The 13,765-nt window shown below is 48.8% G+C and overlaps 1 protein-coding gene across 2 annotated transcripts in view; it reads left to right on the top strand.

The window, feature by feature from the left end:
* The first annotated feature begins 13,275 nt into the window (after positions 1-13,275).
* CBFB (core-binding factor subunit beta) overlaps positions 13,276-13,765 on the top strand; it is a 44,851-nt gene continuing 44,361 nt past the window's right edge. For both annotated transcript variants that reach the window (XM_054199985.1, XM_054199984.1), the window contains exons 1-2: positions 13,276-13,394; positions 13,612-13,698. In XM_054199985.1, the coding sequence (XP_054055960.1) occupies positions 13,317-13,394; positions 13,612-13,698 (165 nt within the window). In that variant the 5' untranslated portion in view covers positions 13,276-13,316. The remainder of the gene's footprint in view (positions 13,395-13,611; positions 13,699-13,765) is intronic.

Below are 13,765 nucleotides of genomic sequence, written 5' to 3' on the forward strand. Positions count from 1 at the left end.
TTGCATCCTGCATTGCCACGAGCACTTCCTCTTCAGTTCAAAGGCAGGAATGGAGATGGAGAGACCCATCTTGATGTCCATATTCATGCACACCTCTGCTTCGACTGTATTTTAAGCATACCTTCTTGCGCTTAATAACCCGTCGCCCCGTTTTCTCGCTCTGGCGTTGCGGCAATGTCGCTTTCCTTGGAGAAGAGCTCTTGTTTGTCATTAAATACCGGTGTTGGAGAAACAAAGCGGAGGAGGATGGCGCTTTCAAAGCAAGGGCAGCAGCGTGTTTAACAGCCTGCCTCTGTGCTCAGGACTGCAGCTGGTTATCCGAGGCACTCAGTTTTGCCTACGTAAGCGTAAAAAGAAGGTGGATTACAGGCAGCTTCAGAGGAAAAACGTGCAGACCTGACTTTCAAAGCACTTTGCGCGCCCTTCCGATGGAGCAGAGGGAAAGCCGGTGCGCAGGCTTGGGAAGCAAGAAGCTCCCAGGCAGCGAGTTCAACGGCTGCACCGCGCTCCTGGGCTTTTCTTAGATGTCTGCTGACAACCACGTTATTCCTAAATGCAGTGTTGGTGATAAATGCTGGGAAGCGGACCCGCGGGAGAGCAGTGCTGGGACTTTCTGTGCTCCTGAGCCTGGGTGGGGACGGTGGTGGTGTGTGGCTTTGACACTGAGCCCTGGTTACCTACAGATCAGAGTGACTCGACCGGCTTTAATTTCGTCATGCTCCAAAGTCATTCAGGGACTGTAACTAATTGAATTTAAAATGAGTAGGGATTTTTTTCCAGCAGACGGAAAGTGGAGGCTCGTCCCAGCTTTGTGGTTCTCAGGGGAGAATTTGCTTCCTGGAGACACTTTTGGGTACCTATGGCTTCTTCTACAGGAGATAAAACTCCAGCGATGTACAGCCTGGGGGAGAAAACCCACTCAAATTCAGCCTGTCACAACCGAGATGTACAATGTGGGGGGTGACACACCTTGGAACAGGGAGAGTTGGACCTTAAAGATCTGCTCTGAAATGCTTTATTGGCAGCTCTGACATGAAAGTTAAAGTGTTAACATCTTCTGCTAAGAACAATTTCCCTGGTTGTCTCGTCCCTTCTCAGCTGAGCAGTGCCCAGACTATGTCTCTCCTTTGACAGGTCTGCCATGACAACTTACTGACTGGGAAGGAGCTGCAAAATAACGGTTACTTAAGCTCATTTTCCCCTTCATAGCAATCTGCGAGCTTTACCTCGGAGGTGGCGGAGGACTGTGCTGCCTGCAGGCAGATCTGTCAGGAGGGTAACCCTTGAGTGCCACTGCAGGTTGGCTTCGGCACGCTCTCATCCAGACTGGTTGCTAGTGAAGCCCAAGGTGTGAATCCCTTCAATATCTACTTGGCTTTTACTGGAGGCAGAAGCCTAAACCGGGTGGCCAGACATACGCCTTCTGGACCCTAGAACAGTGGCATGAAGAGCGCGCCCAGTTCTCATCTTTGTAAATGAAAGTTGCTTCAGTTTCCTGCCAGATAAAGACACATTAAAGGGCAAAACTCTGAAATGGCAGTAGACGCCTTCCGAGAGCAGAAAAGAGCCATTAAGCTACCAACGGTGGAAAATGAGTACGTTGCCAAACTGAGTGAGAGCAGATGTGATAGAGGCCGGGATCCAACACTGTGGGAAATCAGTCTGCAGAGTGCAAAACGAGAAGAGATCCTGAATTAATTGTAGCTGTTTCCCATCTAGAGGCAAACCAAAGAAAAACAGGTGAACAATTTGTTGCTACCGAGAAAATGACCATAAATATGAAGGACATGAAAATGAAGTCTGAAAGACAATGGGGTGGAAGAAACCAAAACCCTCTGGATCTCAAAAGATCTGTGAAGCTCAAAACTGATCCTCGGACATTTGTTGGTACGTGAGAACATCGAGGAAGCTGCTGTGAAGACCAAAAGACAAGTGGCGAGGAAACCAGCTGTTCCCAGGGTCATGAGCTGCCCACCAGACATCCTTGGCTGGGCAGCGGCAGGACATGCTCTTTTAAATCTTCTGACACTCTCAAGTGGCTTCCTCCGATTCCCAAGGGGTTCCTCCTTTGCTTTCTACAATTAAAATGGAGCCTGGAAAGAGAAGGAACAGGAACAGCAAATAAACAGAAATCCCCATTTTATGAAGTAGTTAAGACACACAGCAAAGACCTGCCAGGCTGGAAGCGAAGGGAAGGAGGTGAAAAGTAGGTGATGAAAACAGGGAGGAAAAGCTCCCATCCAGGATCTTTCCCCAGAAAGACGAAGCACAGCAGACTGCTAGATAAAAGGGACCTGTGCAACCTTGGATCTGACAACCGAGTGGAAATCCCCTGGCTGGAGAAAAGACAAAAGAGAGGATGATGTAGCTGTAAGGAGATCCTGGGGTACTGGGCTCAGATAAACCCTAGAGCAGAAGAAGATGCAGCCAAAAAAAGGAACTCCGTCAATCAGTGCCCATGAAAATGTGTGTGTGAACTTTTTCTGAAACTCCCAGGGAGAAGAACGATTTGGGTTGAGAAGCGATGAACGCAGAACTCTAAATGCTGGTGTCATCAGCCCTACCCGAAGTAGTTTTCTATAAGCATGGACAAGTCACACAAAACTCCATGTGCTTCTGCTTCATCACTTCTGGCAGAGGAGGGGAGAGATACTGCCTCTGTTAAAACATGGATGTGAAAAATACATCACGTCAACAGTTATAAAATCCTTCTACTGCAGCAAGAGCATTATTGCTCATCGTTAGGATTGTGTACAGAGTAAATATCGAGGACTCTCCATGTGTCACTTTTTAGCTTCTCTGTGCTACGGCAGGGTTGGTTGCGCTCCATCCACTTCTGACAACCTCCCAGGATGGAAACTGATTTCTCCTGGGAAATCTATCTCGAGTTATCTTTACAGTTAAATGCTCTCCTGTTACCTAATCTCGACCTGGCTGCTGGGATTTGAAGCCATTCATTACTGCTCGCCCTATCTGCTGTGGGGCGCAGGTTTGTGTAGATAGGAGAGGTGTCTGCGTTTCTATGAGTGGGTATGTGCCGATCAAGAGTGTCGGGTGGTTTTCATTGTAAGAAGCAGTCTGACTGCTTACAGCTTTGCCAGAGCCCAGCTATTTAGACTAAAGCTCTTCCATGCCAGGCATTTCCCTCAAGCTGTTTTCCACCCCCTGCTTTTTTTTTTTTTTGCCTTTTTTTTTTTTCTCCTGCTCTTTGCCTTTTTGTTTTAAAATGCAGCCAAAAATCTCAGCTGTTTCTGAGAACGAGGTTAGGGAATGATACCGCTGCATTATGGCTGAACAGGAGAACTTTGGTGACGGGACTATTTTTGGAAACCTTGAGTGCTCTGATCTGAAACCTGGGAGCGGGGCTGTGACTTGAAGCTCAGCCATAAACCCCCCAGAATGACAGCTCTCCGTGGTGGACACGGGTCGGTTGGTCTGGCTCCATCCTGGGAATCTCAGTTGATTCTGAGATGTTACTTGTGAGAGGTTCAGGAGTCACTCTTCTTGTCCTGAAGGGACTTTCTGTCTAAAAAAAGTCTCACCCTGCACAAACTCAGTTTGGCCCTGGACTCATGGTAAAGCAAGGTGTGGGAGATGACTACACCTGTGCACCTTTTTTCCTTCTTTTCTGTTCTCCTATACCACAAATTGTTGAGTCCGCAGGTCAAATTCAAGCAAATTTGAGAGTGGGAGGGAAAGCAGGTTTCAGAAACTCTTTCGAAAGCCTTTAAGTTAGGTGGTATGGGTGAAAGGGGAGAATGGAGATGCAAATCCCGAGGAAACCAGCCTACCTTTGTTTAATGCTCCCCAGAGCAGCCTGGGTTTGTGTAGAACATTGTCATTTGTTAACTTCCCTGTGACGGGATCCAACTTTGTGTTTGAGCCATATTTTTCCTCCTTCAGCTTTCGAGGGTCGTTTTTTTTCCCCCTCCAAACAGTAAAGACTGTTCAAAACCTGGGATCTGTAATGAAACCAGATCTGCCTTCAACACACGTTAATCACGGCTGGATTATGGGGCTGGGGCAGGCACTGGAATCTCTTTCTGGTGAAACTGGATGTGACCTTTGTTTCTCCTTGTTCTGTGGGTCAGTCTCGAGCTTAACCGGACATCTACAAAGGCTGCAGCTGCCAAGGGAGACCACAGAGGTGACGGAGAGGTGACGAGCCACCTCTGCTGCTCTTGTGCGCCGCTTCTTTCGCTGCCGCTGTAGCATTGGCTCTTAGACATCTCACTGGCCTCCTTCCTGTTGGTGAGCAAAGCACGAAATGCAGCAAATTACAATGCTAAAGACTTGTTGGGGTGGGGGGGGAGGAAATCCACGTCTACATGGAAAATCCTATGGTAGAGTGTGCTGAGGAATCTGTCTTGGGACATAAGGAAGGCGAAGGGGCAGCTGTAAATACACCATTCAACCTGGAATTTGCAATCCAATCTGCACGGGGAAATTCTTGTGCTCTTACCAAGTCAAGGGCAAGTTGATGAGATTTCATTCTGAGCCAGGGCGCGCTCATTTGCATCAAGCTGGAGGATCGGGGCCATCCCAATTCCTAGTCAGTAAAACCAAATAGCTCGAGCAACAGAGAAGGGCGAAAACAAAGTTACTATCAACACCCTGCCTCTTTGAAATCCCTTCCAAATTCTCAAAGGATAAGATCAATGCGAACAAAAACAATAACAGCACTGTATTAAAAGAAGGTGAAAAGGCAGCTCCCTCAGCAGTACACACCCAAGAAATGGGCTTTTCTTTGCTTTCTGGGAGCTGGCATGAGGCAGGCAGCGTTCGGTAGAACCCCAAAGCAGCAGCCAGGTATTTTTCTTATTTATTTTAACTTTGCGAGCTCCATAATGAAAGCAGCGGTCGGCACCCCCTGTGCCAGAGCACTCCAAACCTGCCCGCGATGGAATGTGCTGATAAAGAGGAATATTTCCTTGCGGACTTGGTTTGAGACACCAATTTAAATATCGCTAATTTCCAGTATCGGCCTCAGCCAGAGGCTTCACCTCGCAGTGATCCATCTGTAAATGGTGGCAGTGATTCCTAGGCTTAAATGTCTAATTAAACAACACGCTTCACAATTCTGTCTCCCAGTCTCTGGATTTGCCTCCGTGGAGCACTGATTTTTCCAAAAGCACAATAAAGCATCCGTCGATCCATTTGTTAGGACGCGACGTGGCAGCCTGGTGTGTTAGGTGAATGGAAATGTAAGTTTTTGACATGTTTAGTGTGTAACAAGACAGCAGAACTCTGCTCAGTTCTGAAACATGACTTTCCCCTTCAAAATGAAATGAATTCTTTAAGAAAGAACAAGATTTTTTTGAATAATCTCGTGGTTTGAAAGTCAATATTTTGCTGCCTTTTATGAGGCAAATTTGAAGTTGGGTGTGTGTTGTAAAGGTGGATAAAGTGTGAGTGACCAAGAGGGCTGAATGGCAGTGGAAAAACTTTAATTTATAGTATCTCCAGGAAAACTTCCTAGAAAGAGAACGGAGGAATTTTAACAAAATTCTCCTTAAGATTAATGCAAGTTGTGCTGATAAACCCGCTGGAGCTGTCTGACTCTTTAAACAAATACAGAATGTTGGAAGGAGAGAACTTTTTATGCATAAACTTCTTTGTTTCTCACCAGCAAAACACTTTCAGCTAAGATGTGCCTGTGGCAAATCTCCCCTCCTGTGAAGTTTATTGATATTTTTATTTCAGTTGGGCAAAGTCTTAAAACCCTTGATTACAGTCGGGAGTTCGTTTCTGCTTTAACCAGAGAGAAGGTGAAAAAGCTTCACAAATGCAATTGCTTTCCACCACTGGATCTATGAGAGGAAAGAATTATAGCTCAAAGCGTACAAGAATAATCTCTTTTGAATCTGAAGAGTCACTTGGACATTTATCGGTACCAAGGCTGAATCACCTCTAGCAGTTGTACTGAGTATAATCAAAAGTACAACAGACTATAACACAGCTTGCCCAGCGATAAACATTTACATGTGAAACAAGAACAAGGCTTTGAGTCACCCTCTGTTTGGCTTTCTTCCCATCATCTCAAGTCCGACCCAACAGCTGTCCCTACAAGTGCTTGTGTTCCCTGCTTTGGATTTGGACGTACCCTGTGCTACTGCCGCAGGAACAAGAAGGGATGGCTGCAGGACCAGGTACTTGTGCTGTCCTGCACACACGAGCTCCTCCCTCACATTAGCCACCAACTTATTTTGTGTCAACTGATGTCTTGCAGTGCTGTGTACGCTAATGGGGACGGGGCGGGGGGCGCGGGAGGGGAACCCCAACCCCATGAAGATTGGAAACAGAAGAGGAGCAAATATAATTAATCCAGAGATGGTACTGCAGCTAGCTTATTGGGTAGAGATTTGGCTGGTGGAGGCTACTGGAGCATGCGCGTGTTTTGGCTGTTTCTTAGGCTCTCTGCTTGTGACCACTTACTGTCACCCTGATTCCTTCATAGGATCACAGAATGGTTTGGGTTGGAAGAGACCTTAAAGCCCACCCAGTGCCACCCCCTGCCCTGGGCAGGGACACCTCCCACCAGACCACGTTGCTCCAAGCCCCGTCCAGCCTGGCCTTGAACACCTCCAGGGATGGGGCAGCCACAGCTTCTCTGGGCAACCTGGGCCAGGGGCTCACCACCCTCACAGCAGACAATTTCTTCCTGAGATCTAAATCTCCCCTCTTCCAGTTTGAAGCCATTACCCCTTGTCCTATCACTACATGCCTTTGTAAAAAGTCCCTCTCCAGCTTTTTTGTAGGCCACCTTCAGATACTGGAAAGCTGCTCTAAGGTCTCCCCAGAACCTTCTCTTCTCCAGGCTGAACCCGCCCAGCTCTCTCAGCCTGTCCTCATAGGAGAACAAAACCTCAGATATCCTGGGTGGGCAACTTCATGTCCACTGTGAGCTGCCGGAGTCCTACAGATGGCCTGTGCTGGGCCTGAGGAACTGAAACTGGCTGCATCGTCCATTCTCCTGTTGCTTCCTGGAAGCCCTTGAGATCTGAAAATCTGCAGGGACTTCTAGAACAGCTACAAAATTACAGATCTTGTCTGGCCTTTTTACGTCTTCTTGTGCTCAATGTTTTTTAAAATGTGTAAAAGGCTCTCTACCAGATTATGGACCCCCAACACCATGCATATACTTTTGAAGAAGTTTTTAATGGCTTAAGAAATGCAACGTAATGACACAGTGTGGCTGATGGCTTTTTCTGTGTGCTATATCTACTGCGCTGCTATGCCTGAACAACACACAGCTGAGTGTCATTCGCATTGTCCCTATGCTGATAACTGCATCTGCAGAACTAATTTCACAAAGGCAGTTTTTATACACTTCCTTTTATGTATGTAGGCTTGGGTGAGTCATGCCTTACGCGCAGTTAAACTTTCTCCTCATTGCTCAACCTTGGGGATAATGACAGTGCCTGGCTCTTTACATAGGGATTTCGAGATCTTCGTCTGGAGATCTCAAGCCATTCGATAGTTGGGGGAATCGAGGTATGAGAAGTGAGGCGCCCAAAGTCACTCAGGAAGCCACAGGCAAGGCTGGAAGAGGCACCCAGTCCAGCCAGACAATGGAGACTCTGAGTTCAGATAATATTTCTTTTCACAGTTTGCTGCGATTGGTAAAATGAAAAAAAAAAAGGAGTTTTAATAGAAAAGCTGCATAGTTCCATTTCCAAAACAGGTCTAGATAGCACAGAATCATAGAAACGTACACCTGCTTTGCTTATTGTCACTGTTCCCAATAACCAGTATGAAAGACAAATAATCTTCTGGGATAATCTGGTTTAGTTCTCTAATTGTGTAGTTCAGCCTCCATTCCATCATTGGAGGAATAATTGGTTCTGATGCTCTTGAGTTTCATTTCATGTTGGTTTCTAGAAAAACTTCTGTATTCCCCTGGTTAATTGAAATAATTTAAACAGATTTTCAATTCATTATGATGCTGTGTTTTCCTAAGACAGTGCCAAGCTCAGTAATCAGAGGCCTTCTTCACTGCATCAGACTCCTGTACCTGGTATCACGCTGTACTTCCATAGTTGTGCGTCCCTGACCTCTCTATGATGAGTTGCTGGCACACAGGTGTGTATTCAGGTGCGTGTCCCAGGCTCTACAGGCCATGCTTTTGTGGGAGATGCCACACATGTATGTTATTGAAACAAAGGCTATTCTTTTGGGGCCCTCACTACAAGAAAGACACTGAGGTGCTGGAGTGAGCCCAGGGAAGGGCAACGGAGCTGGTGAGGGGTCTGGAGCACAAGTCCTGTGAGGAGCAGCTGAGGGAGCTGGGGGTGTTCAGCCTGGAGAAGAGGAGGCTGAGGGGAGACCTTCTCGCTCCCTGCAACTCCCTGAAAGGAGGGTGCAGCCGGGGGGGTCGGTCTCTTCTCCCAAAGAACAGGTGACAAGAGGAAACAGCCTCAAGTTGCACCGGGGGACGTTTAGATTGGATATTAAGAAAAATTTTTACACTGAAAGGGTTATTAAGCATTGGAACAGGCTGCCCAGGGAAGTGGTAGAGTCACCATCCCTGGAGGTATTTAAAAGCCAGGCAAATGTAGTGCTGAGGGACATGGGTTAGTGGTGGACTTGGCAGTGCTAGGTTGATGGTTGGACTTGATGATCTTAAAGATCGCTTCCAACACAGACAATTCAATGATTCTATGATTTCTTTGTGAAGCACGCTGCTAAACTGCCACTGCTCCAAACCAGAAATAGCCCAGGGTGTCCAAATCACCTTGCTGGGAAAGGACAGTTGTTTTTACTGGCTTTTCATTTAGGCCTGCTCGTGAAGACTTAGGTCTCTTGTTGCACGGTGGTAGTAACCCAGGTGGAAGCAGAGGTGTGAATGCAGCTAGGGCCATGGTGACTAGGGTGCTCACCGGGGAGGGTGGGAATTGGAGCTTCAACAGCTTCAGCGTGTGAAGGGTCTCCTATGTCCTGGCTGAGGACTCCAAAGGCTTGGGAACAACAAAGGCAGGCAGGAATCTTGTTCTGATAAGGGTGAGTCCCATCCAGTTACTTCAAGTAACACCTGTAGGCATCGTCTTTTAAGAAACGGGTTCCAGCTTTGGTATCTGGAGTCAACAGATGCATCCCTCTCTTAGCCTGGTTCAGAGAAAAGAGACACCAAGTCTGCTTCCTCCCTCATACCTGCCATGCTTAGCATTTCTTAACTGGTAGGCAGCTTCCCACTCAGAATGCAAAATTAAATCATTTCGTTTAACTGTTGTGGTATGGCTCTTATCTCTGTGTGCTACGTTAGATGTTTGGATACCAACTTTGGACTTAGCTAAGTCCTGAAAGCTGCGCGTTGTCGCCTCTGGAGTCCCTACATCCACCTCTGCATAAAAGGCTTCCACAGAAGTGAACTGACTCCAATAGCTCATGCCCGTATCCCCCACAAGGGCTGTTTTGGGAGTCCTGAGATAAGATAGACCTTTATGCTGATGTATGCAGGCTAGACACGAAAGGCTGCTCCAGAGGTGAGCGAGAGCATTTCAGGATGGTTTCTGCATGTGACTGTGGGTCCATGAACCCATCAGCAATAACCCCGCATCACTGGTGGGATGACTTCAGTGGGGATATTCTGGTTGCGAGCATCGGTTGTAGTAGAAGTAGGGAAATAAAAATGAGTCTGGGGGAAAGAAGTCAGTTCATCTGCTCAATTTCTCCCCCTCTCCCTGAATTTTGGAGAACCCATAAGCATAGACCAATTGCGTAAGTGAATTGCATTTTGCACCTAATGTGCATAATTATATCTTGCAAACAGTTTATTAATGGATCTATAATCATAGTGTAGCTCGTATATACATAACACTGGTGTTTGATTGTGCTGCAGCTGCCAGAGATCAATAGATACCCAGGAGTCTGGCTTATTAGTGTCTCATATGCGTGAAGTCTAGAGAACAATGTAACACCAGTGCCGAGCAGTTGTTCATCAAACACTGAGGGGGAACCAGAGGGTTTAAAGACATGGTAGAGAAGGTTATAGGAAGAAGAGTATATACAGGACTTGTCAGTTGAAGAAAGCTCCCTGTCTCGAAACCGGCCCATCTGTAAATCTTTAAGTGATACTCTGCCTCAATTTTCCATGCGCTGTAAACACATTTTGGAAAGGGGTCTGCTCTGAGCAATGGCTCTGAGAGCAGCGTGCCTATGGGCTCCACCATTTCTGTTTTGTGAAGGTGAACAGCCAAAGTTCTCGTGAATCAACAGACCAAGGATTTGCAGACCAAGGTAAGCCTATGAACGTTGGAGCAGCCAGATCCACACCGAAAGGGTTTGCAGCGGCAGCGCTGAGACGCCTTTAGGTAGCAGTGGCGTTTGGTTATGCACCAGGAAAAAGGTTCTAGCTCGTTTTGCTGCGTTGATGATACAGCGCTAAAAACTAAAAGCACAGGAGAAAAAAAAAAAAAAAGTGTGGTGAGCTGCAGAGTCCCCAGGCGTTTGTATCCCACCTCCAGCACGAGGACCTCGGCTCTCCCGCTCATGTCCCCCCAGCTACCACCTGCCAAGCTGCTTCTAATCCCCGTTGGCTGCCTGGCCGGTGGCCAGCGACTCTGGCCAAACAGGGTAAATAACTGCGGAAATTATGCGGTAGCCTTTCCTGCAGCAAAGACATTGATTTGCGCGCCTCTCCTCTCTCTAGCGAGGAACAAAAAAGAAGTAGGGACTTCCCTGCCTTTGAGACCTGAATTGCCTTAGGAAGGTTTGGGTGCTGCATGGGGTAGAGAGAGGACGAGGTGGTCTAATTTTATAAGCTTCCCTTGATGAGAAAACAGGCCTAAAATAATTATATTTTTTGCCAGTTATATCTGTTACAATATAAATGAATCAGTTCCCTTCACTAAGGAGGTTTCTTCAGAGCAGAAGTTCATTTTTTTTGGAGGGGGGGGTGGTGTGTCAGCTTAGTGTAGAGAAACTGGATAAACTCAGAAGACTGCTGTGATACTGTGCCACTGTTTTCCATCTCGCCCCTTCCAGTTCTCCTGTGTCTGCATCAGACCAACCCAGGCAACAAACAGAGGCAGCGTCTGATGCGTTACAGACTTTCCGATAATACTGACTCACTTCGTGTAAAACAAAAAACCCTCGCAGCGGAGAGATGAAAACTCCAGGGTGACAAACCTTAAACAAAGAGCTGGCTGGAGGAAAGCAGTCAAATTTCAGGTTGTTTCCAAAGTCTTTAAAAATATACGCCAAGGTCAAAACCCCAAATTTGCTAGGTGATTATGTCTCATGTTTCTTATTTTAGGGCTTTACAACCGCTCGTCTTGCTTTTGACCTTGGAAATTTTTATTATTTTTTTTTTCTTTTTGCAGATTGTTGTTTGGAAGAAGGCATGGGCCGTTTGGGGGGGTGAGGAGGTGGGAACTGGGCGATGTACTAGCAAGTGGTGAAAGATTATTGGAGGTGAAGAGAGCGGACTTCTACCTTATGAACTTGGCAGTTCTCCTGCAGGTCTGCGCTCTTGGTATTGATCTTGCTATAAGATGAATAGCGATATGGATTTTTTAAAAAAATGCCTTATTTTGGGACCTTTAAGTGTGCCTGACATTCATGAGAATTTCGCTTAAGGGTTGGTATTAATCTAAATGAATCAAGATAATATATAACATCTTCGTGTTTTCAATCTCAGTGTATTTTCTTCTCAGATTTGGTTATTATTGAAGAAAGCTTTTAAAACAGTTCTTTTAGCGCCTTCAACTTCTGAATTTACACCTGTATCTGCATTACAGTAATGTACCAGAACTGGGAAGATACTGTTTAAACACATAGAGTTACTGCCTCAATCTGCAGTTCACAAATGTATTAAACTTCTCTTATGGGTATTTTCTACATTCAGAAAAAAAAAAAACAACTTTTAGTTTTTTTATGAAGTCTGTATACAATTGGTTAAGGGATACAGACACTTCCCTCATTTTTTATTAATTTGCTCGTACTTGATTCAAATCATGCCTTCTGGCTAACCTTAGCATTGCCCTCTTCCAATTTGCATGAGTACGTGTAAAGTTAAGATTGTAATGCTGAGAGATTAGAAAACCTCATATCTTTATCAAAAGATCTAATACGCTCTTAATAATTTTTATTTTGGCAATAGGCATCGTAATATCCAGCTGCTTTTTGGCATGCGCAGCTATCCTTACGACGCCCCAGAGCTGCTGAAAACCTGGGGGAGTGGTTGTAGGGAAAAAAATGAAGGTACGTATGAAGAGAAATGGATTTAGGGACAGGTGATGTATGTCCTGCTGTGCTCCTCGATTGAATTAGCTGCTGTAAAATGCCTGTTTGTGAAGATGAAATCAAGAGTTGAGGCCGCTGTCTTGGTGTGGTACTTTTAGCGTGGAAGTGAAGTTTTTAAGAGCTGGTGAAACGAAGTGCTGGGGGTGTTTTTCTGTAGGCTGACACCAAGATCTCTAAGACGCCGAGCAGCCTTGCCGCAAGTTCTGGAGCGGTGGGTGTCGGATTTGATGATCTTAAAGGCGTCTTCCAACCCAAACAACGCCACGATCCCACTCCCCTGGGGCACAGGTCCCTGCGGCCTGTGGGGGGCCGGCTCCCCGCCGCTCTGGGTCCCAGCGGAGGGTCCCTGGCGGGGGGGACACACCCGCATCAGGACCGCCCTTTGGGCCAGGCCAGGCCTCTCCTCCGACTCCCAGCCGCCGCTGACCGTGAGGGGAGGCCGGTGGGAGGCCGGCCCTGTCCCCCCCGCCTCGCCCCCCTCTCAGCGCCGGCAGGTGCAGGCCCCGTCCCCGCCGTGAGGGGACAACCCGCCGCAGGGCTGAGGCTGCTCCCTCCGGAGCAGGAAGCCGGAAACCATCGAGACGAGCCGCCTTACTGAAGGGAATGGGGGGGGGGGAGAGCGAGGGGGAGCGACCCCGCTCCCCTCAGCGCTGCGGGGTGACTCACCGCCAGGCTCTGAGGGGAATGGCGGGGGGTGAGTCAGTGTCCCCTCCCTCCCTCTGCCCGCCATCCCCTCCACCTCAGCCCGCTTCCCGCCCGGGCGGGAGGCGCGGCGGCCCCGCGGCGCATGCGCGGCGGAGTTGTGAATGGTGCGGCTGTTCGGCCGGAGTTTACGAGCCGGGGAGGAAGTCGGAGGGGAGGGAGGGAAGGAGGGAGAGGGGCGGCGGCAGCAGCAGCCCGAGCTCCGGCGGCGGCAGGAGGAGGAGGAGGAGGGAGAGAGGCGGGAGGGAGGGAAGGGGGGGCGCCGCCGGCGGGGGCTAACAAAGGGCGAGGCGAGCGCTGGGGCTGGGACAGCGCGGGGAGGGAGGGCGGGCGAGGGAGGGAGGGCAGCCGGCGGCGGCGGCCCCACCACCATGCCGCGGGTCGTCCCCGACCAGCGGAGCAAGTTCGAGAACGAGGAGTTCTTCAGGAAGCTGAGCCGCGAGTGCGAGGTGAGGCGGTGGCGGCGGGGCTCCCCCCTTCCCTTCCCTTCCCTCCTTCCTTCCATCCCTCCACGGGGAAAGTTTCGGCGGAGGGGCCGGGGCGGGGGGGAAGCCCGGCGCCTCGCCTCGCTCCAGCGGCGGGGAAGCGCAGTCTGTGCACTCCGCTGTGCCCTCCCTTATCGCCGGGATTGGGCCCTTCCCTGATTGCGCGCCCTGTTCCCCGCAGATTAAATACACCGGCTTCAGGGACCGGCCCCACGAGGAGAGGCAGGCCCGCTTCCAGAACGCCTGCCGCGACGGACGCTCCGAGATCGTAAGTGGCGCCGGGCTGCTCTCCCCTCAGCGCCCGCCGGGCGCCGGTCAGCCGCGGGGGGGACGGC

Source organism: Rissa tridactyla, chromosome 4 (genome assembly GCF_028500815.1).
Source record: "Rissa tridactyla isolate bRisTri1 chromosome 4, bRisTri1.patW.cur.20221130, whole genome shotgun sequence".
In the NCBI taxonomy this organism is placed as follows: domain Eukaryota; kingdom Metazoa; phylum Chordata; class Aves; order Charadriiformes; family Laridae; genus Rissa; species Rissa tridactyla.